Source organism: Centroberyx affinis, unplaced genomic scaffold (assembly GCF_046629955.1).
Source record: "Centroberyx affinis isolate AG114_WGS23_722 - 3 ecotype Tasmania unplaced genomic scaffold, CSIRO-AGI_Caff_v1 ptg000956l_1, whole genome shotgun sequence".
In the NCBI taxonomy this organism is placed as follows: domain Eukaryota; kingdom Metazoa; phylum Chordata; class Actinopteri; order Beryciformes; family Berycidae; genus Centroberyx; species Centroberyx affinis.
This window is the reverse complement of record NW_027279530.1, coordinates 5,001-30,952: the sequence shown is the minus strand read 5'-3', so window position 1 is coordinate 30,952 and position 25,952 is coordinate 5,001. Positions and strand designations below refer to the sequence as shown.

The 25,952-nt window shown below is 41.5% G+C and overlaps 1 protein-coding gene across 1 annotated transcript in view; it reads right to left on the bottom strand.

Annotated features, from left to right (window-relative positions):
• fstl4 (follistatin-like 4) overlaps positions 1–25,952 on the bottom strand; it is a 165,890-nt gene that overhangs the window by 135,610 nt on the left and 4,328 nt on the right. The window contains exon 2 of the mRNA XM_071522148.1: positions 6,400–6,642. Within this exon, the coding sequence (XP_071378249.1) occupies positions 6,400–6,642 (243 nt within the window). The remainder of the gene's footprint in view (positions 1–6,399; positions 6,643–25,952) is intronic.

The following is a 25,952-nucleotide window of genomic DNA, read 5'->3' as shown; positions in this document are numbered from 1 at the left end:
TTGGGCCGAATCCCGCGCCGCACGGTCAAAAGTTGAACACAATTCAACTCTAGCTGAGCGGGCAGGCAGGCAGGCGGGCGGGCGTGGGCGCATACGAGCACGAACGCAACTTTTTCACGTCAGCGAGCCCGTGTCCCGCTCCGCCTGCCAATCCACCCACTCCTCTAAGTCTCCCCGCGCACCTCTCATTGAAAATGAATGTGTAAAAGGCCCTTAAGGCGGAACTTGAACTGACAAACGCAGAGAATGGACGGCTGGATGGATGGATGGATGGGTGGAGGGATGGGTGGATAGATGGATGGATGGATGGATGAATGGGTGGATGGATGGGTGGATGGCCAAAAGGGAGGGATGAGGGGAGGAAAAGAGAGAGAAAGATTCTTAATCTCTCGAGAAACTTGCCCAGTTTCTTGAAATTTGCGGATTCCAGGAAGACTACAGTGATTGCTGAGGCATCAACTAATGGGAATCCTCATAAAGAATAAATGAAAAAGAGTTTAATAATAAAGACATTTTGACATTTTGCTTGCCATGACCATAGAAAGCCTAGTCTCCCTGAAACATAATTAATTTATTTTGTTATTTTTGTATATTGCAGATACTCTACAATTAGTGTGTATTGTCTTGTTTTGTTCTGAGAGAGAGAGAGAGAGAGAGAGAGAGAGAGAGAGAGAGAGAGAGATGTAGCATTGATCATAATAAGTATTGAGCAGCTATTGATGGATAGATGACTGGTAGGATGACTGGCTTGCTGGATTAATGGATTGAAGGATGGATGGATGGATGGATGGATGGATGGGTGTCTCCTGAGGTACAGCTCACTTCTGCCTTGTGGGTGCTGCCTCCACCTGACCCGTCTGCAGCGGGAGTCAGCCGCAGCGTCGCCTCTCGTCCCAGATGAAGCCGTCACAGCGGCAACATGACAGACGGCCCCCCCGCCGAGCGCTCTGCCGTATCCGACCAAAACAGATGTGGCTTTGGTCCGCCTCGGCTCGGCGCTCCGCAGCCATCAGGAAGATGAAAGCGATTAATCAACTATGTTAGTTGTGTTTCAAATGTTTTTTAAAGGGAGGGGGCTGTAATCAAAGCCGGGGTCAGAGCTGCGTTGACCTCGCAATGTTTGTTGCAACGTTCACCATGGGAGACGGGAGAGAAAAAGTTTGTGAGTGTGATACTAATTTCACAAATTAGCAGAGCGATTGGTTGTGGACTAGTTTGTAAATGACCTTCCATGACCTGTTTGTTAATCAGCCGTTAGCACACTGCCTTTATGTGTGTGTGTGTATGTGTGTGTGTGTGTTCTCTTCGGTATGCTTTTGACTTTTGAGAAAATTGCTCAACCTCACTTAGAGAGGCCAAAAGAGCAAAGACATACTTTTAATACTTTTAAAACCAGCTGAGGTGAAAAGAGAATGGCACCCCACTTGTTAGCACAAATTATTACATACATCATTTTAATTTGGGGAAAATCTGAGATCAAGCACCTCTTCACCTTCGCAACATCCTCGAAAATATATTTAACAAATCAGCTTGTAATAAAATAAACATTTCTGCTGTCAAACCGATCTCCTTTCTGCTGCTATGAAGGACAATGCAAATACAGTGGCGAACAATTAAAGAGTTAATTTCCAAAATACTAAATATACAATTTGGAAAGAAATTATGTGATATAGAGGTTCATCATGTTTTATCTCAAGTATATACAATATATTGCCCACTCTGTAAGTGTCACCTTGCCAGTCCATTAAAAAGTACCATCATTTTTATGGAATCAATCATTCGCTAAGAGCCTGTGTCATTTTCCACATTATGTAACAAAGCTTTTCAGTTTTATACAACCTCAACGAATACACATTTTATGATTTTTGGCAACTCATTTCTAAATAGATTATTAAGTTTTAATGCTGCTGACCTGTTAGTGTTTTCATGAACCAGATATTTTTACCTCCGCCAAGGAGGTTATGTTTTCGGTGCCTGTTGTTTGTCTGTTTGTCTCTACTGGGCCGATTTTCATGAAACTTCGTGGAAGGGACTCACAAAATTTGCATATCATAGCAGACTGGACTATTGGCCTTGGCGGAGGTCTGTGCTCTCCAAGTTACCTCTGCTGTTAAGCCAATTTGGCACAAATAAGGTCAAATAACTTTGAAACTTATCAACTTACCGCTCTGTGATGAGAAGAACAGGCAACACTTTCAGCTCTGTGTGTTCAGTATTTATTTGGTTAACGCTTTAACACAGTGTGTTTGTTTAGTGGACAGCGCTCACTAGCTTAGACTAATCTTAAAAGTGCTGCTATGAAAATACTTATTCAAAAGGGGAATGGAGGAAAATCCATCCCTCAATCCTTTTCTGCTTCCTAACACTGCATTGTCCCTTAAGCGGTATTTCAATACTATCTATCTACTTGCAAAAATGGTAATTCATGAGTGCTACTTTTGTCACTTTTTCTGTTATTCTAGTGTTATTCTACTATTTGCACTCATTGTTAAGTCACTGTGGATAAAAGCGTCGGCTAAATGGGCTGAGTGTAAATTCAAAGAAGCCGGTGACAGCCGAGAACAAAAAGCCCCATCCAGAGGTTTATAGCCATCCTTTTCACCCCACGCAATCATCTCTCCTGCCTGTCTGACACCGCAAATCCACCGCCAAACACTTACACCAATACTATCAGGTCAGAGGCAGGCTACAGCCGCCTTCAAGCTGCATCACAGAGCATATTTGGGTACCGAGAGATAGTCGAGCAGTAAAGTCCTCCGCCTCTGGAACCACAGTTGCCTCCAAGGGCCAAACCTCGAAGCTCTACTCTTTCTCCCCACTCACTAAAGAAAAGAGCTAAAGGTGAGTGGACTGGACTGCCCATTCTCCTTCAAAAACAAACAAAAAAAACAAGACTGGGAGAAAAACAACCAGTAATGAATGTGTTTATAAAGGGGTAGCGATGTTCTTTTCTCTGTCCTATGAGGAAAACAAGATCAAAGAGGCAGGGAAACAGCAGCGTACAAGTCAATGAGTAATAGCTCTTTGTCTATATATTACACTGAGTTATCTGAATGCAACTGATTTCCCTTTTTCTGTTGACTTATTTGATAATTAGACAACTAATGTATTATAATGTAAGAATATTGGAACACCAACTCCATCCATAAAGCAATGAACAAGGTGGCTCATCCTGCAGTGATCCAACACACACACACACACACACACAGCATTTTCAGGAGCAGATATCAATGTTTGTGTGTGTTTTAGTATTATATATTTTTTTAGGAGTTTTGGCTGTCCTTTCCCCTTAGCAATGATTTTTTATTGAGACGGTAAGAGTACTGACAGGCATACAGAGCAGGACAGAGTACAGCACTACACCACCTCTGCACTTACTGTGTTGTTTTGATACTAAAAAAAAAAAAAAAAATGTGAATAATGACAGCAGCAGTCACAATAGTCTGACAGTACTGCAAGGCATGCCTACACACAGCTCATTAATGTCTCAACACTGCCAGAAATGACAAGCTGTCAAGTGATATTAACTTGTTTCCAGACCTATCAAGCTTATTTTGTGATACTTTTAGTCAAATTATCTCACTGCACTGGCAGATAATATAGATAATAGTTGCTGGTTTCAATACAGTTCACTTGATACATGTCAATGTGACTTCTTGCAAGAAGTCATCATAAAACAATGAAGAAAATCCTGAAACCAGAAACCTTCGCCAAGACAATTTCACTTTTACCAAGTAAATGTCCTGAAACAAGTTACATACAATGCAAATTTGTTGAAACTGGTAAAACGATCTGCCAGTGCAGTAAGATGATTTCACAAAAAGAAAATCGTAAAATCAGCTTGATAAGTCTGGATCCAAGATAAAGTTTTTTTTTGTTTTTTTGCAATGAATATGTCACATGCAATAATTACCTCCCATTTACACAGAAGCACATACACATACGACTCTCACGACGACATTTGACAGATTTCCACCATGTTCCATTTCCTGCTGGTTTACATTCCGACATCACTAGTTTAAGCCTAATGTGGCGACTGAACATCCCTAATGTGGATTAGCTATGCATGGCGGTTTCTGGCAGGAATCCTTCGCTCCCTAATGTGACATGACTGAAAGTGCTCCCATGTTTGTGTGTAAGTGTATGTGTGTGTGTGTGTGTGTGTGTGTGTACACCGCATTGACATGACACCGCGCACTCTAAACAACCACAGCCTTACTTTCTATTTTTATATCCGCACCCATCCAGATTATAATTACGGTTTAATACTAGCCTGCGCTGAGAAAACAAACCGGAAAGAAGTTGAGGGATATTAGAAGCCAACAGGTATAACAAGTGTGTGCATGTTGTGTTTGAGAGCGACTGTGTGCGAGTGTGTGTGTGTGTGTGGGGAGTGAGTAATGAAGTGGAGTGGATGAGAGAGTGACTCAGTCAGCCATTAAGTCTCTCAGTAAACAGCATTTAAAAACACTTTTTTTTTCAGTGTGAACACCTTAAATGAGCAGACGCCCCAGCCTACCTAGCCATGTTACAGCTGAATCGAAGCCGTGATGAAGTGACTGGTGTATATGTCGGATAATATTGCCGCCTGTTCATGCTGAGGGTGCAGTTTTGCTAATGAGTGATAGTCCAGGAGTGGAGAATTGAATGATTTACTATTGCGCTAGTGATCCATAGTAACCTAGTGTTGATTTGGAGCTGCTAGGATATTGATGCAGTAGAAGTAGTAGAGGGAAGTGTGATGCAGATAAACATCGGGTCAACAGAGGTTAGATTATGTGTGTGTGAAGGTGTGTGTGTGTTTATATGTGTGGATAGCTGTGTGTTTACATGCGCACTGACTGTATATCGATCTGTTTTACCACACAGGAAACAACACATATTATAGACTCTTGGAAGGAGTCAGACTGTAATATCTCTGGTTTACCTTCTGAATGAAAACTCTCCATTAAAATTCCACAATAAAGCACTCATTAAACCAACTTTAAGAGTGCCACTATAAATGATTTAGAAGCCAATGTTTGTGATTACGGGCAATTGCTAAGTGAGTACGCCGACTTGAATTGAAAAGAGATGAATAGAGCGCCTGGCAAAAAAATAAAAAAAATAAAATGCTTACCGTCTGACTGCCAATGTCAGCGCTTAGCTGTCGTTTCCCAGACAAACTTGACCCGGTGCCACGGCCGTCAATGCCAGACTACAAATGATTTCATTCTTTCATTTGGATTGAATAGATCTCTGACAGAAACAGCATGATTTCCACTGAGTGATTGATGCTTGTGACTACAGCTTGGCGGGTGGCAACGTGTTACGGAACATTTGCTTTGTTTTGTCTGTACAGCTCTATTTCTGTTTAAATGTTTTCAAACGTCAAAATGAAGTCATAGCCCCGAATGCAGCCCTCCAATTACTCAAAGTGTACCTCGCAGGTACCGGGACATCAAATGAGGGCAAATGGAGGATATTCTAAAAGAATAAATCAATAAACAAAATAAACATCAACAGCATCAACCTGTGCCTTGCTGGATCATGCAGACATCAAAAACACCCAGCTGCACCAACTCTCTGCTGTGGCACTGTTTTTATTGAGGTGGTCTAACAGCAGTTACACTGCAAAAAAAAGTATAATCTTAACTTAAATCTTGTTTCAAGTCTGCCAGTGTGGTGAAATCATTTGACTTCGTTTCAACTCTGCTTCAGTTTCAAGAATGTTCTTAAATCAACTGACATTCTGATGAAACAGCTGGAGTGATGCACTTTATTTCAAGACATTGCTAGTTGTTTCTAAAAAAAATATTGAAACAGGTTAAACTGTGTTGGAAATGTGAAATTATCCTTTCCCTCTGGCAGAAAGGAACTGATACAAGATTAAGGGTGCTATATACAATGTCTTCACCAATAAATCATTGCCACATTAACTTTGAGACACGTAAACAAACAAGTACATCGCCAAGAAGACTGTCAGCCTCTGCCAGCCTTTAAGCTGCATTTTACATTATGTGCCACCAGGTCAGATTTGGCAGAAACTCTGCTGGATTGCTTTACGGCACAAATGGAGATTGTTTTATGGCACAAAACAGGACGAGAGAGCTGTTCTTCCAGTCCATATGGAGCTAAAGCTTTCAGAGTTTCTCACAATGCCAGATGTCGGAAGAAGTGAAATGCAGATGGAAAAGCACTAGCGCTAACAATACCACTGGCTTGACACAGAGGCTACCAGCCATCTCAGCAACGGTCTCATTTGTTTACGGTAATTATAACAATAGTCATTTGACAGAAGTATATTGATTTTTAAACATGCTACAGCTCGCACCTTTAAATGACTTGCTAAAATGAGTCATTTTTACAGTGTATCAAACCCTCTGCAGTGTGAGTGTCTCGGCCCAGCGGCGGCGGTACCTTTGAAGAAGCAGTCCTTGCTGTGCACCACGTAGATGCGCCTCCGCTCCAGGCAGGCGGTGCGGTAAACCTCGCAGTGGTTCTCGTAGAACCTGCCGTCCGAGCCGCACACCGGCACGAAGGAGGGCCGGCACTTCTCCTGGCAGACGCACTCGGCGCGGCCGGTTTCCGCCATCAGCACACACTGCCGACCCCGTCCGCAGTACGTCCTCCGGCAGGGACCTCCGTCTGGGTCAGAGAGGGCTGCAGGGGGAGAGAGGAGAGAGGGCTTATTTAGGACGGAGGAGGAAGGGAGCGAGAGCGAGTGAGCTTGGGGCTTATAAATAAAATTAATTCTTACCATTAGGGAGAAAGAAAGAAAAAGAGAGAGAAAAAGGAAAGTGGTTTTAGTGCTATGGTTTCGAGAAAAGGTCAACGTTTATGCACATGAACACAGCTCCATGCTGTGCTACACCAGATATAGAGAAAGCACAAGCTCAAGTTAGACGCTTCCAGAGGCGGTTGTGGTTATACTGCAAAAAATGTCCATCTCAACAAGTCATTTAGTCTATTATTGAGTCCTAAAATCGTAATTTTCTTAAAACAAGTGAAAAAATGTGCAAGTGGCATTAGATAGTTTCATTTGTTTCCAAACCAAATCAACTTGTTTCAAGAATTTTGTAGAATCAAGTGTCATTTTCTTGATAGTAGTGCAGTGATCTGCCTTTTTCTGACTTGTTTCAAGATACCAACAGTTCTAGAAAATTCCTGAAACAAGTGAAACTGCATCGGAAACAAGTGGAGTTATCTCACCTCACTGGCAGAATTTTTCTCGTTTTAAGAAAAATACGATTTGAAGACTGAATATGAGACTAAATGACTTGTTAAATTGGATGTTTTTTTGCAGCAATAGTGTTATACAGCCCAGCTTCCTAGCTATCAAACAGCACATCTCAGCACTCATGTACACACATAGATGCACGTCCACACGCAAACATACATGTGCCGTAGATGCACACACATGCATGCAGGAACGCTCAAAAGCAAGTAGAGATCACACCCTCTCCCTTACTTGCTCCAGCCCTTGTCATCACCCACATACACACACACACACATACACACACACATAAAGACACCAGCATCTCCCAGCATCATCATTACCACTCACTCCTCTTCCACTGCCTCGGACACCTTGCTACTTCCCGTTGATTTAATCTATTCGCACTTAAAGCAAGTCAAAAAGCTGCTGAGCCTTGCAGACGCTCCACCTTGGATTGATCTTTCCTGCCTCCGTGAGCTTGACCGGGACCCCGCTCTCTTGTTGCGATCTGAGCTTGGATTTATGGGTCCATGCCTGGGGGTGGGAGTGTGTCTCTGTGTGTGTGTGTGTGTGTGTGTGTGTGTGTGTGTGTGTGTGTCGGGGGGGGATCTGACCGGAGACTACAAGGCTGGAGGTCTAGGTGGGGCAATGCAAGCCCATTTGTAGATTACTCTTGTCAATGTCAATGTTAATAAATTATAAATAAATATTAAATTGAAAATCTACCCTGAAAGAATTTGCACATTATTCATATGATCCTGGACAGTTTAATCAATATTAGCAAACATGAACAACTCCCACACAAGCGCCCACGCAGTCAGTGCTGAATTCATTGGGCAGTGGAGCAGCTCCAGCTCAGAGTCTCCTGATAACATTAAAGATTAAAGTCTTGGTCACTGAGGTAAAGTATATTCACACTATCTGACGTTCAATTCGCCAATACTGTTCTACACTGAATAATATTTTGTTTGTTTATTTTCCTGTAGAAAGACCATTAACTCATTCCAGTTCTCCTTTTCCCTCTCCATAATTCCTGCGCTCTCACACACACTCCTCATACTGTTAAAATATATACCACTGTGCACACAAATACTGTAAAGTGTTTGGAAACTAGTAGTGCTACAGCCACTATAACCTGTAGCTGGAGGATTTATCAACATGTTTTTTCCTGAGATCAAATAAACTTAAGGAGTTTTGGTGTAAAAGCAAAGCCTTGGTCTTAATTGACCCAGTTTGGGAGTGTTCTTTCTTTTCTGTTTCTTTTTTTAAAGTCACAAGGCTTGACGTCTTTTTACCTTTGTTGTTAACAAGCTCTGTTAATTGCCATGGCAACCAGGGCAAATATAAAGTAGGTGACTGTTTGCAGCAGCACTGCAAGAAAGAAACGCTACACCACATGTAACTGAACTTGATGTGAAACTGGAAAACAACACAATATAAAATGATGAAAGCGAAATGCAACAGATAATTAACATTCCGTTCAAAAGATAAACACTAAAACAAAATCAAAAATTGCTGCCAAACCTAAAACTGACATGCACATACAGTCTGTGTTTGTATATTACCCCCACCTTATCTTATAGGACACTCTGAGAGCTGTTTTACCATTACAGGAAATGAATGCACATCCCAAAGGGACTTAGCGGCCATTGTGTTGATATTGTTTTGAGGTTGAGTCGGTTAAGACGCTGAGAATGGGTCATTTCTATTATCCTCTGTGGAATAAGGCTAAAAACCATACTGGCTTAACTCAAAAGACCACAGTCTAGGCTTTTATAATCAAACTGCTGAAAACAGAAATTGAATTTGCCTTGAGTATAATCATATCTCAACTCGCAGCATATTCAATAATAGAGGTAATGCGCTGTTGTCGGAGGACAAAAGTCCCTTAATTACATAAAGGCGATTCCAGGGCAGACGCACAGAGGCTCACAAAAGCTTAATGCGCATACACACACACACACACAGGCATGCACACACACTCACATACACATATAAACACATATGCTCACACTGTTTGAGACACACCTACACACTTTGAGGCGCCAGTCTGCAGACAAGTATACACACACAGATACACACAAAACAGACACACACACACACACGCCCACACACACAGATTCTTGCGTTCAGTCACTGTCTAATAGACCCTTTTCACAAACATGGCTGATGTACTTCGGCTTCGTCTTAGAAGGGTATAGATTAGTTCTCACCATTGCCAGCAATGCTAAAAAGCCAGGTGTTGTCACTGACATATCTTTCTGTTTCTGTTGTCAGACGACGGCTTGACTGTAAAAAAGGGATTTAAACGAGGGTCACAAAATGCTAACTGGCTAACCAAGGCTAAGGGTAATTTCTGTGCTATTAGCATTTTGTGACCCCTGATCAAATCAGTTTTTTTCAGTCGAGCAGTCGTTACACATTATGTTTAAACACAAAATAGGTGATCACAGGAGACAGAAAGTTGGCTTTTTAACATTGCTGGCAATGGTGAGAACAAGACATGGGGACTCGAGTCACACGACTTGGACTCCAATCACAGTTTTAATTGCTTTAGACTTGACTTGACGCATGAAGAGAATACTTGAGACTTGACTTGGGTTCTGGTGACTTGGGACTTGAATTTGACTTGTACTCTGATGACTTGAAAAGGTTTCTAAAGTCTTGACAAAAGATCTTGCGTTTGTGTAAATGACTTAGATTGAAAGTGATGAGATTTGTTCCAGCAGACGACTGAATTTAAATTCTGTTTTCTGAATTTGTATGGAATGATTGAATTTATAGAAGTTGAAACTGATTATAGAAATCAAACTCATGATGCTCTTACCAAGTTTTTATCCTATTAAACCCATATTGCATTGAAAAGTCCTAGATAAAAATATTAAACTGATACTGGACTCTTGATTTGTTCTGACTTGACTTGGTGTTCTATGTACATTTAGACCTGAGACTTGACCTGAGACTTGTGCTTCAAGACTTGAGACGGACTTGGGACTTGAGCAAAGTTGACTTGGTCACACCTCTGGTGACAACTGATCTATACCCCACTAAGAAGTGGAAGTACGTCAGCCATGTTTGTGAAAAGGGTCTATACTGAACCATATCTGTGCATGCAAACACACACACACACAAACACACACACTCAAACTCAACCTGACTTGGTAGTGTTGACTACGCTCGCTTCCATCATAATTAAGAATAAGGAATCCGCTAGAGAAAGGGGAGGGGGGGATGTGCCAGGTAACTATCCTGGAGGGAAGAGAGGTTTTCTTTTTTTTTTTTACACTGATTTCCTTTCCATCCAGTTTACTAATTGTTCTGCGTGTCTCGGCAAAGCATCTGTGGGAAATGCAAAACAGCCCGGCTCCCCTGTGACCTTGTTGTTCATGTCAAGGTCGGGGACGATTACCAGATCGTTTGTATTCTCCGAGCGTGGGAGATTAAACGCTTAGCGGCACCGTCCGGCAGCAGCAGCCATCCCACCGGTGGCTGCTTTCCTCCTTCTCCTCCTTCTCCTTCTTCTTGTTTCTCCTCATCACTCATCCCTCCCTCCCTCCCTCCCTCTCTCCCTCGCCGTTTCCCCATTCAGCTCGCAGAAAAGAGCAACAGCGGCTGAAACAACAGCAACAAAAGCAACATAAAAGTTGCGTTCACAATACACAAGTTGTCCGACATTTAGCTAAGCCGCGGCACATGCGTTCATCCCCGCAGTAAGCCCTTTCTCTCGCTCTCTCTTGGACCATGTTGGCTGCCATTGTGGCTTGCTTAAGAGGCTGAAAGTGTCGTCTGATAATCCTCCCTGTCTAAGCTGCGGCACAATGCTTCTAAATGGCTCTTACACGTTCGGCAGCTCCGCGGTGCCAAGACAATGCCAGGCTGACCATCCGACATCCCCTCCACTCCCTTTCTTCCTCTCTTGTTCTTCTTATTTATTCTTCTCTCTCTCGCCGTGTCCCCCTCTATCTTTCTTTCTCTGTCTCTCCCTCTGTTTTCTGTCTATAGTCCATCTCTTTGTCGGCACTGCTTTTTCTGTTGCTGAGCTCTGCATGGGCTTCAGGGAAACTGAGACCGGCCATTGTCCACCATATAATCAGAGATTTTCAGGACGTGTTTTGCGAGTAACATTGTCAATAATTACGCGAGCCCATGAGGGATTTGTACAAAGTGTTAAGACCATTTTGCTGTATCTTTATGACATTTTTCGACATACAAAGAGATGCCCCCCCCCCCCCCCTCCTCATCTCCTCTGTTTCATTTCCTTTTTTCGCAAGCCTAAGTGGATGAGAGCATAACTGGAGGCAAAGCACGACCGCTATCCGCTTGATTGACTGCCATTTCATTTGTTTGGAGAAGCTGCAATCTTGTCAGTCGCGGCCCTTGAGGTTCGCTGTATCGCTGCGATGGAGCCAGCGGTAATACAAACCCAACAGAGAGGCATGCGATCTGTATGCAAGTAGTCACATAAGCATTGTACAGTATACTTACAACACCCACACACACACATACACGCTCAGAGCCAGTTTATATGTCAGTACACTCTGGAGGCAAAGTACTTAAGGACAAACCCTCGCTGTATTTAGTTACCAAAATATGCCTCAATATATTTATACCTGGGGCTAGACTTGCAAGCTCTTTTAAATCCCTTTAACATTTAAAGGCAAAACAAACTTATTTATTTTTTTTATTTCAGCCGGCTCCACAGAGGGAGAGTTTGTGGTTTCTGATAGACTCTCCGCAGAGAGACGGAGGGACATTGCCTCTTACTAATTAGACTGGAAGAACATTTGCCCTGCTGATGTGGGACTTGCTGCCTGCAGCACTACCATGTAAAAAACCGGCCTGATCCACAGAAACACAGACTGCAGTGACAAACCCTTCAGGATATCAGGAAGTGACATTTACAGATAGAAAGTGGACATTTTTTCCCCAACAGACAGCTTTCGTTAGACGAGGCAAAACCCCTACAAACATCCTTGTGTCATCTTTTAATTTTTCTTGTGTGCATAATATATAGTTGTGTAGTGTGTGTGTATGTGTTTTGTACCTCAAGAAAAGCCCCGTCACGTCTGCTGATCCTACAGATCATTCTATTTGCTCTGAAGCAGCTGTAGATAATTACATTCAGAGACGCGCCGTCAAACAGCGTCTCTCCCCGCGCCGCACAGCCGGCCAAAGTGCTTCTGACACGCAGGCTGAGCCGGAATATCAATGGACAACAGCAGCCCATGGCTTCGCTAGGTGGGAGATATGCTGCGGCATGCACACCGATAAGAACAAACTGTCCGTTTGCTGCATGGTACCCAAAATAGTGTAAACTGGAGTACAGATAGCCAGCGGTGGAAAAGTTACAGCTACTCCAGTTACTTGGATATTGGAAGCCATATTTTTGCTTATTTTTTTAAGACAAACACTAGAAAGTCCAAGGCACTGTTCTGAATTTTAGAAGTGACATATCTTAGTTTTCAAAATGTCTCTCCATGACTTTTCCCAAGACCAACTTTCTAAAACCTAACCTCTGTTGACAGATTTTCAAAATTACACTAGGAAATAGTAATTCTAGCTTGATTTACCACTTTCAGTTGACGACTTGTTGGCCTAATCTTCGACCCCCAAAATCCATTGGCCTTTCTAGTGATAAGACCGGTGAGTACAGTAATACAATCTACTGAATTTACACTAAAATAGTCATTCAGAATGGAATTTGTAGCTGGATTCAGGATTCTTTTTGCATTTCTGGTAACATTTGCTGATATATGATACGACACGACACGACACGACACGATACTGACCCACCAAGTCATTGTAAGGACTATGCAAAAAATGTGTATTGTGTCTTTGTGGGGACGGCTTTGTAACATTTCTGCTTGTAACTAAGTACTTTTCAGTGATTTTCACAACAAGTACTCTTTCCAACTCTGCAGGTAACGCGGAAACATGCCAATGACCTACTAAGACAACAAGCACTGGATGCTGATCAAATCAGAAGTCTATTAAAAATGAAATGAACAGACAAATGAGAGATAGAAAGTACACCTGACTTTGAAAAATTGTCTCTTCCAGACTCACTCAGGACACTACAGTAGACTGCAGCAACACTACGATATGAAGTAACTCCAGAAGATAATTATATTTAATATTAACTTCCAACTGGAAGACATTTTTCTTCATTAAGTGCTGCAAATTACCTATTACCTCCATGACCTCTTTCTTAATGGCAGGTTAGCCAGCACCTTGGTCTTCTCTGCACGTGATAGAGTGGATGTAGTTTAGTTGAAAATCAGATCTGTAGTGTGCCGGTGAAGGAATATCACTGTAATTGGCATTTAATTGTTAGAAAATAAACGCTCTTTATATAATTAAAAAATGTAAGTTCATTATGTGTTAAAGTGACTGAGCAAAAAAAAGGAAACTGAATATAAATCCAAACTGTACTAGCCATGATGTAAAGAATACATCTAGAATCCACATTACAGTATATTCTTTATTTACAATAAGATGTTTTTTGGGTTTTTTTTTTTTAAGTATCTGCTCTTTAAGAAGAACTTTAGAACATTATGGCTTTTGTGACATAAAAATCAACCCGTCTAAACTTGGTTTGTGAAGCTGCTACCCAGTTTTCCTACAAAGTACATCTCCCTGAACTACAGTGCATTTCCATTCAGAGCACACAACCATTTTTCCTTGATCCTTTGACTCTTTGACCCTGTTGCTTTCAGCGATAGCATCACTGCTGAGGAGGCGGGTGCTGCTGTGATTGGAGCGTTTTCTTTCTGAGTCGTCTTGTCATTGTCCAGAGAGATGATGTCAACAGGTGTGAACGTTACAGCTGATTCGTTCACAGCTGATTGTGTAGACTGTGCCGGCAGAACTTGACAATACAACAACCCGTAAAGAATCTTTTTAAAAGTAACAGACGACCTGCTCGGCTTTCAAAACAAGACGATGTTCAACTACGGCTGCATCCACTGCTTAGTTCAAACCATAAATATTACTTTCTCCATGTTATTGTGCATCCATCAGGTAAATTATGGGTGCTTGGTAACTTAAAGACCCCATGAAACGGCATCTTTACTTCCTTGATTTGATGCATTTTATTGAAACAGGATGTTGGGGCGGGACATAACGCAGCGAGGGATCATTCAAGAGTGTAAACCAATGGAATATCAGTCAGGGAGAGAAAGGTTTTTTTTTTTTTTTTTTTGATGGGAGGGGCGGCATTGGTTGGAATTTATATTTACGCCTACTGGTGCAGCATGAGGTCACCATGAAAGATAGATGTTTTCCAAGGAGTAAAAGTAATGACAGTTGCTTTCATGGGAACTTTAATGACACTTGATGACATACCTGGTGGCCAATACATCATAACACTCAAAGGTTGAGCGCATCCTGACTGGAGGACATAAAGTAGTTCAGCTCTGTCTCATTTGGCTCACCATCAAATTCCACTAAACACGTTGCGTTATGTTGCCGTCAGTGTTGCGTCAATGAGGCGTTCTAGCTGCTCCACAGTGTTTAGAAAGAGAGGCAGAGGGGAAAAGCGTGTTCATCAATATACATAAATAGCTTTGGCATTTCACTGTGTGCACGGATGTAAACAAAAGCTGAACAGAAACAAATTACAGACTACTACACAGCCATAAACTATAGTCAGACGGTAGTAAAGTAGCTCACAATTATAATTATTATAAGTTAGTCACTTTGAAAAATGTATAGACCATTTTTTAAATTGAACACCATCGTCTATATGGATTTTCATTAATGTTATGTTTTTTATGCAAGCAAATACGCCAGAAAACAACCAATATCAACTTTATTTCTCAATATTTCAACACTCTATACGATGAACATGAGCGGCAATGATTGAAAATGAAACCTTGGCAATTTTTGAGCACACTGTGTTATGATCTGTCCCTCTTCTCTCTCTCTCTCTCTCTCTCTCTCTGTCTCTCTCTCCCAGATTATGGATTATAAAGGATGCAAATGGAAGAGGTAATCAAGTGAAACGGCGGGCTGTGCCTCTGGTCCTGTTTATGAGCCCCTGCTGTGCTTAGAATCACATGTAATGTCCTTAATTCTCTGGTAATGAAGAGGGTGAAAGAGGCCATTTACCTTGCATGGGTATTGTTCATAGGGCCATGACAAAACGGCCCACCCTCAAATACTAATTAATTTCATCAGTAAAATGGTGTAGAGCTAAAATTTCCTCGGTAACAAGCCCTGTCCAGTGAAGAGTGTGTGTCTCTTTTAACCAGAGGGCATAAAGGAGTTTAATGACTGATCCAAGCAAGGTATGACTCAACTGTTTAAGGAGAAAAAGCGAAATGTAGTGAAGTTAGAGGGTGATGAGTGGAAAAAGAACAGGAGAAAGGAGAAGAGTGATAAACGGAGGCTAATGGGGGAGAAAGAAGAGAATGGGCATGAAATGGACGGAGTAAGGGCGGGAGAAAAAGGAAAAAGAGCGAGACGATAAGGGGAGATGGACGAAAGCGGCAAACTGAGGATGAGATGGAGAAAAAGACAGAGGATGAGGAGGAGTGAAAGCCAGATACAGACAAAGAAAGAAAGAATGAACGAACGATAAGCGAGCGGAGACAGAAAAACAGGAATTTCAGCGAAACAGGTTTTGGCGAGAGATAGTAATGGAGTCAGTAGCGGCTGACTTGGCCTCCGCAGACTGGGGGATATTCAGTCTGCGCCTGAGACCAAATGTCATTGGGCTCATCTGGCTGGTTCAGCTGATAGGCCTTTATTGATCGACTGATCCCCATCCATCTGCAGCCAGGCCCAGCTCACTGGACAGAGTGACCTGGGAGAGCCAGCTGCTGCTGCTGCCGCTGCCTGGGGCCGTCACATGACCCTCCACATACCGGTAGGGATTTTTTAGAGTCGATGGTAAATGGTAGGTATTTTGTTTGGTTTGTGTTTGCCGAGAGGCTAGGTGAGAGAGCAGGAAATGCACAGGAGACAAAACAATACAACGATATGCTGCTTATTGCTCTGTGGAAAACCTTGGAATTTGTCTGTTTCCCTGAACCAGTTTCCATATGTACACTTACAGAACATATCATCATTGTCTGGTGAAAACCTCATAACTCCAATTTTCAGGAACATTGAGATTGGAAATAATACAGAAACATTTAAATACAATACAGGTAAGAACAGAGAATAAGAATTTAGTAGTATATAAAATACAATACATTTGACAACACCTAAAGTATTAAAAAGCGTGTATGTGTTTGCGTACATGTGTATATATGTATATATATATGTGTGCGCGCACGTCCATGTGTGTATGCATGTGCATGTGTGTCTATGGTAAAACAAGGCTCTCTTTCTTAATTCCTGACAAGTTGACATTTTGAAGATACAAGCTTTTCAACCCACCAACAGTGATATGATAGATGCAATGAATCAGTGCTGGCCATGAGCTAAGCCTCATGTTATGGTAATATTCATTCATTTATTCCTTTTCTCTATCCACTCCTTTTCAGGGTCGCCGGGGGGTTCCGGTGCCTATCCCAGCATGCACTGGGCAGAAGGCAGGGAAACACCCTGGACAGATCACCGGTTTATCGCAACTACTAACACAGACAGACAGTCAATCACACTCACATTCATACCTAGGGGCAGTATTGAGTGTCCTATCCACCTTGTGTCGCATGTCTTTGGGATGTGTGAAGAAAACCAATGCGAACACGAGGGAAAACACACAAACTCACACAGACAGGGCCACAGCTGGGAATTGAACCCGGGACTTTCTTGCTGTGAGGCAACAGTGCTTATTACTGATCCACCATGCCAGCTACACTGCAAAAAATCTCCATCTTAACAAGTCTATTATTGATTTGTAAAATCATAATTTTCTTAAAACAAGTGAAAAAATCTGCCAGTGGGGAAAGATCATTTCACTTGTTTCCAAAGTAAATCAACTTGAACTCTGTAGAATCAAGTATCATTTTCTTGATAGTATTGCAAGTGGAGTTATCTCACCTCATTGGCAGAATTTTGCTCTTGTTTTAAGAAAAATAAGATTTGAAGGCTGAATGTGAGACTAAATTATGTTTTTTGCAGTGTATTGTACTAACACTGACTCACAAATAGGCTGAAACAGCATGGGTTGATGCAAGGAGACAGGTGAATTCGATGCTGAGATGAGGGGGAAAAGCCATCAGTATGCTCTTTTAACTGCTGTGCTGTCTCTGGGCACAGACAACTTGCAGTATGATTGCCCACAGGGTGAGAGAATGAGAGCAGAGAAATGATGGGAAAGTAAAAATGAGGGAGACGTTAAGGGCAGAGGAGCTGCTGAGCCATCGAGGGATACAAAGCTTTGACAGTAGCGCAAAACTATTGTGAGACTGGGGGTAAGCTGGAAATCACACCACACAACTGTCAGTCACACAGTCAAAAATTAGTTACAGTATGACAGGTGCATGCCCCCCCCCCCCCCCAGGGGAGTAGAGATGATTTGGGAGGAGGGTAGCAACATTTTCTTGTGAAATAATGAATATTTGATGCAGCCTGTAGGCCTCCACTAATAATTAATTAAGAGAAATAGCAGAAGAAGGGAAAGAAATAATAATTGTTTGGTGTCACAGTTCAACAAACCTGGGTGAGCTCACATCAGGGGGGTGGGGGGGTGGTGGGGGTACATGCTTGGTAAATTAACATTGATTATTATTCTGGCATTGAAAACCAAAGGTATTGTAACAGTACATTAGAACTGACAAAAGCCCAATCAGCGACTGTCTTCATTAAAGACACAGGCAAAGAAATGTGTTAGTTTAAGATTCAGGATTCAGGCGGTTTTCATGGACTACACTGCAAAAAATGTCCATTTTAGTCATTTAGCCTCATATTCAGCCCTCAAATCTTACATTTCTTAAAACAAGAGAAAAATTCTGCCAATGAGGTGAGATAACTCCGCTTGTTTCCAATGCAGTTTCACTTGTTTCAGGAATTTCTAGAACTGAGTGTCAGAATAAGTCAGATCACTGCACTACTATCAAGAAAATGACACTTGATTCTACGGAATTAACCCCAGTGGCAGATTTTTTCACTTACTTTGAGAAAATAATAGACTTAAATAGATAAATAGATTTTTTGCAGTGTAGCTGCATATGTGTCATGCATTTGTGGACTACAATCACAATATTTTTCTCCTATCCTGTCATTCTCCATTGTATACTCTACTGTAGAAAGTGCAGGTCAGATTGAAAACAAAGAATGACACTTTATGACACTGGATGTTTGAATTATCAGAATCAGTGTCATAGTTGTGGAGGCGGGCGTACTCTGACTCTACTTTCCCATGTATTTTAAAAACAATCAGGCTCAATCAGGTGAGCGTGCTCAGATACCCACACCCAGTACACCTGACTAGACACAAAATGTGTCCATCATAACAAGTTAGTCAAGTTTTAACTCTCAAAATCTTCAATCTACAATCAGGGTGAGAAATTTTCACCTATTTTGACAATTTCCCCAGAGACAAATGACAATATCTTCAAATAAGGCATTAAGAAAATTCTTGAAATAAGTTGCTTTGCATTAAAAACAAGTGGAATTATCTCTGCCCTTTTGGCAGATTTCATTACTTTTTTAAGGTTTTAAGAGTCAATTCTAGATAGAAGTGCATGTTAAGATGCATATTTTGTTTGCATCCATATTCATGAATCCATACATCCATACAAAACTGAGTCACAAAATCTTATTACTGGGTGACACATGCTCACCCTGAACAGAAATTAACCTGAAGTGTCTTGTTAATGAAAAGGTTTGACAATTTTCTGCATGTGTTAGCAGCGCACCATATGCTCCAACTCCAGAGGGATCAAAGTTCCAACGTATGCTCCGCCGTTTCTTACCTGACTTTGTGAAGCTGTGTGTGTGTGTGTGTGTGTGTGTGTGTGTGTGTGTGTGTGTGTGTGTGGGTGTGGGTGTGTGGGTGGGTGTATACAGTATGCGACCGTGTGAGTGAGTGTGTCTCTAGTTGGAAGGCGCACTTAAAAAGCCCCACATATAGCTGCCTCTGATTGATCCGCAGGACTCAGAGAAGCTGGTTCACTCCTACTGCTCCTATGTTATTTACTGCAATTCTACAATCACTGCGGCTACAACTAAGGCTACAGCAATATAGGCTTGAGCATCAGTCCTCTTCAGCCGCCGCACTCATATTTTCACATTAATGCCAGCATGTCCAATGCTGAAATAAGCCCTCGAATGTATTTTCTGCACCACCCTCTGCAGTAGATTTGTCTGTGTGTGCGTGTGTGTGTGTGTGTGTGTGTGTGGTGGGGGAATATAGTCTCTCATGAAAAAAAAAAAAAAAAAAACGAGAAATCCCTCCACATCTCAGGAGTTTGTATTATATAAATGGAAAGTGTGAAAAGAAAATAAATGTCCCTCATGTGTCCCGTACACAAGTCTTAGGAGCCATATATACAATCTCAATCTTCAGCACTTTTCATTAAATTTTCATCTTTGTGTGTGTGTGTGTGTGTGTGTGTGTCTGTGAACATGCCTGTGTGTGTGAGAGAAAGAGAGAGGGGGTGGTAATGCATAAAATCTTCCAATGCACATGCTCTGTATTTATTGTATTATAAGTATGAGTATTACTTTTTTTTCCATAACTTCATAAGCTTCCCATGCTATGCGCTCCTGTTTATTATCAACTACATCTTAATCCTTTCGATCAGTCTTCAGCCTCACCTTGCTCTCACCCTCCCGCTATTTATCTCTCTATCTACCTCTACATCTCTCTACAGTGTATTTTTCTGCTGACACTACTACACCTGCGCCTCCCTCCCAGCAGGGCTGTGGGAGAACAGAGACCAAGCGCCCCCCGTGGCCTCGGCCTCGCTCCCGCAGCCGAGATGACTAATAGCCCCCACAGGGTAAGAGGCCACAGAGGTGAGGAGGAGGGGTGAGAGAGGGGAGATGGAGGGGATGCTTCCTCCCACACACGGCTTGTAAAACCCTCCACAGCAGCCCGGGCCTTTGGTTGACTAATGCCCTAAACGCACAGGGATAGTGTTGCGGATTAAAACCCTTGGTGTCTATTTAGATGGATGGAATATTACTGACCGCTGCTGGGATCCTATCAGAGAGCGCAGAGTCATCAGATGGAGGGAAATTATTCTCTTTACTCATTACTGAAAAGGACTGCAACATAGTTCCATTCATGGTTATGGGACGCATCGATCAGGTTTTCTGGGACCGATTCCGAGTTCATTCGGCCGATCGCTGATCCGGTCGCCGATCTCAATGATGCATTTTATCCAGAATTTCTACCAAGTTCTGCAGACGACACAAAATGGCTCACTGCAGCATACGTTAAACCGCTCTCCTAATCCAGATATTGAAACTTTTTTTTTTCGAGCAGTTGAAATGGTGATAAGCTAATCATTGATGACCTGTTTAGAACGCTTATCAATCGATCGGTGCACCCCTACTGTGCATTCTATAGTTTCTGAGATGAAAAAACAGGAAGGAAAAAGGAAGAAAAAAGGTGCATGAAAACAGCTACAATCTTGTCGCTACAATAGGTTTGCATTCACAACTCTGTTACACGATAGCCCAAATGTCAAAGTATCAATTACTGTATGCACTGTAGAAAGGCAAAAGAAAGTGAAAGAGAAAGAATAACAGACTAGTGAATCAATAAACTCAATTGCATCCCTTTCACAGTTACTAGTAGCCACCATTATTGCCCTTTTAGCTAGAAAACACACAGCCTAGCAGCATTAGCCATGTACCTTGTGTACCAGCAATTTGCATAATTTCTCTCAAACAACTAGCTAACATAAACTACATGTTACATGAAATACTTTCAGTACTAATCATAACAGAGTGTTAGCAATCCAAAACACATCAAAGTCATCAACATAATCATTCATCTTTGAGAAATAAAAGTTAAATCTTCTCTGATGCACGAGGCAACCGGAGAATAGACAATAAGGAGTTATGTCCACTTAGTAAATACAACTACAATTCACTTCCTTAATGAAGCAAAACATGGAGCTGAAAATGCTTTCAAAACCTTCCTCTATAGATTCCACTACTGCCTCCACTTGTCATGACAGGAGGGAGACAGAAATTGCATGTTTAGACAAAAAAAAAAAATTAGAAATCGCTTGTCAAAAACACATTATGGCTGAAATTACCAAGAGTCCCATTTGCACAGCATTAGTATCATCAAGGGGACCTCTGTCTTCACCAAAATATGTTAAATATCACGGCAGACTTGGCAGATTCACACGAGATTTAAATCCCAGACGATCTGTGCTGTTATTACAAATCACTGAACATCCCCAGGTTAATATTAGTCCTGCTGAACAGGCTTTCACTCCACCTCATCTGGAGCTTTGCTCTTACACAGGCTGGAGACAGAGAGGACGACATGTATGATGAACTGCTGTGTAAAAGATATATGCACTGTGTAGATCACTACTGATTCTTTTGATGCCTTTCTGTTGGAACAAACATGTTAAAGAATACATCTTCAGTGTCGTCAAAATAAAATTAGGTCTGAACACATACAGTATGGTGTGAAGCTGATGCCAACTCAGGTTCAGGCTAGCAAAATCAGTATCATCTTTTAAGGCACTCCTTAAAACTTACTTTTATGTAAAGGCATTTTCTTAGTGTTGCTGTTATTCCTTCTCTTTTATTATTTTATATCATGATTTTATTATTTTATTTTCTCTTTTATCCTTGTTTTATTCTCTTACTTTTTTTTACTACCTTTTAGTCCTACTTTTTATGTTTTATGACAATTTTTGAACCCTGTTGGTGTTTTGTAAAGCACTTTGTAACCTTGTTTTGAAACGTACTATATAAATAAAGTTTATTATTATTACTGTATTTTTGTTCCCCAGCAAAGGTGTTTGCTGTACAAACAGACATTGTTGGTGTTTTCCACTGAGGTTACAGTTAGCACAGTATACACTATGGTACAGCAATACTGTAATACAGTAATAAACTTGAAGCAATTTCAGTTTACAGCACCATTGTCATAAATGCCTGGATGAAGCTGCAAGACTTTGGCCAAGATATTCTTACACTTGAACAACTCGTCTGGATGCTAAAGAGCAATCATGAAAAAGGAACAACAAGAGGGAATGTGCCGTTAAGAAACCTGGAGAACATTCACATGCAATTACTGAGGCAGCATTACACTGAAGGTAATAGTATTGGACTGTAGTCACAATATACATAACATAAACCAATGGCACTTACTCACTTGGTTTTTATTGAGTGTATTGTTTCAATTATGTTCATTACTGTGAGTACATTCAATTATCTGTAGCTTTGTCTTGAGGATCTTGCAAGAATAGCCAAGATATGAGCTAATATAAATCTCTGTTAACAATAATGCTATAACCTTGATGCAAATACACTACAAAACATGTGGGGGGATTTGATTGTGTTGTTAAATAAGTGAATACAAAGGCGTGGTGGTAACTTGATACTATATGGAACTGATTTTGCCGAGTTCATACATGGATTACTTATCAAAACACCGGACATGCAAAAAGATTCTGTCTCTTCTGTCTCAGTTCATATTTTGCACAGTGAGAAAATATTTTGCTCCATATCTGTCTACTTTTTATGTCTGTTTTAATAGCAAACTTGGGAGAAGGAGAGAAAAAAAATAAACCCAATTAAATGAATAGTGAATCAGACACAATACCACAGGGAGAGTTAATTAGACCCATCCAATCAAGCTGACATGGATTAGGATAGTGGCTCTGCGAAACAGAGGTGAGGATGTAGTAAAGTGTAGTCAAATGACAACAATGGCTAATTTTAGGGAGACTCTCTCCCACTGCCTTTGCATAGGATCATGAAGATTTCAATACCCGTAATGCCAGCTTTTTATTAAATCAAGTTGGGTTATGAAAAAGTGCTGTGCGAGGGTTTCCTCAGAAATAACTAATAACCACTGAGATGTGCTTCTGTGGTTCTGATGACACTGGAGATGGTACACAGACTCAGAATATTGGAGAGAGATAGAGAAATAGATGGTGTGTGAGAGATAAAGAGAAAGGATAAAGACAGAGGATGAGACAGAGAGAGAGAGAGAGAGAGAGAGAGAGAGAGAGAGAGAGAGAGAGAGAGAGAGAGAGAGAGAGAGATTCAACTTGGAAATGAAAGCCCTTCACACAGCTAGCGGACAATCTAGAGGGCTGCATAGGCCTTTTTAGGTTATCTTTGTGAATCATACAATAAAGTAAAAAGTAACTTCCACAGACCCACAGTGCTAAAAGCAAGACTAAAATCTGCCAAAGAGCCTTCCATTTTTTTCGTCAGGGCTGCTGAAGCCTTTCAACACTGAGAGCCAGGAGCTGAAATAAAGAGTCGGCATTGTTTTTTTGGGTTTTATGCCATCGTGTTGTTTGTTAATATCTTCTCACTCTCTGGAACCATTTGGAAAGCTAGAACAAATTTTGGTCTTTCCAGGCGGGGTCTGATGAGCACGTCTACTTCACGTTCATGCTAAAAGATAGCTGTTATGACTACTGGCAGCATAACAGTCACCTAACATTAGTTGCTCAGTTTGGGTGAACAGAACAACAAAATCAAATCAAAATACAAAATACTCATTACATTATCTGAAACTTTAGCTGTAAATTAGATATTATTAGATTTAGAGATACAAGAGTGCCTAATGGACAAGTACAATTTTACAGCAGATGCTAAAACACAAAAAACACACCAGAAATATTAGTTGAGCATGTCGACTATTGTGTGAAAGTCAATTTTAACCTCTATAGCAGTGGCACAATTGTTCCTAAAAGCTGGGACCTTCATTATGTTGTGTCAAGTCAGCCTAAAAAAAGCCACCAATGAAATGCCTTGTGCTTGACATATACAGTTTGTTAGGCTTTCAAAATTCACACAGACACAAACACAAAAATGACACAAGACAACTTGGGAGCATTGGTCTTGGTCTACTCTCTAGGAAAAAAATCCATTTTAGCCTATAGCAGTGGCACAATTGTTCCTGAAAGCTGAAACCGCTATTACCTTTTGTCAATTCAGCCAAAAAGAAAAAAAACAAAAAAAGCCATCATTGAAGTGCCATTTCAACCCGTAACAGTGGCACAATTTGCAAAGCTAGACATGTCCTATAGTGTGTTCTGGTGTCTCAGCAAACGTTGCCACGTCATCGCCATTCTCTTCATGTCACTCTCCATTGTACATTATAAAATGAAGCAGAAATACATAGAAAAGGAAAGTGTTTCCCACTTTGCTTGAGAACCATAGTATTGCCAATCAACTTTTTTTTTTCCTACCACTGGTGCTCATTTTCCCCAGGTTCTGCTCTCGCACAGACTTCTGTGGAAAACTTCAAGGCCAATTCATTTAATAGTCTTTGCCCTACGCAGCTTAATTGGTAGAGTGTGAAACTACCACTGACCCAATAAAGAATTCACTTCTCAAGAAATATGTATGCGTTCACAGTACAAGTAAGATGTTTTGGACACAAACATCCACCAAATGGCATCCAATCAACTAATAGAGCTCGCAGCAACTCAGCTCACCTTAATGTTTAAAGGTGACATGACATCAGCTTTCTTGGCAAGGCAGGCTGTCCTATTATGATATGATAGAAAAGAAGCTGCTGCAGCAAATCTAAACCCTGAAAAATCCCCAAATCATCCAGGATACACAGAGCAGAGTTTGTAAAAGCGATATATTTTTAGATTGCATGATCACCACTAATCTAATATTGATACAGAAAATCCTACACCTGATACTTTCCAAGTGAGTAGCCAACCTGCCTACATTGCTGAGCAGCGATACGCCCAGTAGAAACCCTACAGACCCTGATAGAGACAAAGCCAGACAGGTAAAGACGGAGCAACAAACGGAGCAGCCCAGAATTAGAAGTACTGAATAAAACATTAACACTTTTTTCCTCTTATACAACTGACAGGTCTAATGTTTAAATGATGATTTGCCTCAAGGCACCCAAGAGGCATCATGGGGCAAAAAAAAAAAAAAAGATGGTCGGATATACAAACTCTTTTTGGATTAAAATCATCAGGGGTAAAAAAAAAAAAAGAGAGAGACAAACATACACACATGAATACACACACACACACACACACACATACACATCAGACACAACAGAGGAAAGAAATATAATGAATAAATAAAACAGCCATCCAAAATAGCTTTGACCGAGCTGTGCCCAGACCCAGAGAGAGGCGTTCAGTGAGCGATCTCATCAGCGCTGCCGTCAGCTCTGCTTGGTGGTCAGAGGAGCCGGCGGGGTGTTGACAGCCTGCTGTCATTACCGCAGGAGACGGGAGGCGAGGGGAGGCAGCGGGAGGGACGGGCCAGGAAGACGAAAGGGACAAGGGAACAAAGTAAGGGAAGGAAGGGGACGAGAGGAGGTGGGACCCGAGGAGGAAGAAGAGCAGAAGAAGAAGAAGAAAAGGAGAGCGGGGCGGCGGAGGGACAAGAGAAGAAAGGGGTAGAGCTGACACTAAGGGAGAAGGAGAGAGGCGGCCGAGAGGGGAACAAGGGAAAGGAGACGAAGAGAAGGAGAGACAGGAGGAGACGAGGACAGGTTCTGTGGGGTGCCACGGTGCATTTGTGGCGATAACATAAACACCTAATTAATCATCAATTTATCTTAATGTGACCTCAGCTGTGGCTCCCAAATGGAGAATACAGTAACATTAGGCTAGTTAACGTTAGCAGCCGAACCGTTAGCAAACTTATAGCATTTTACATTATA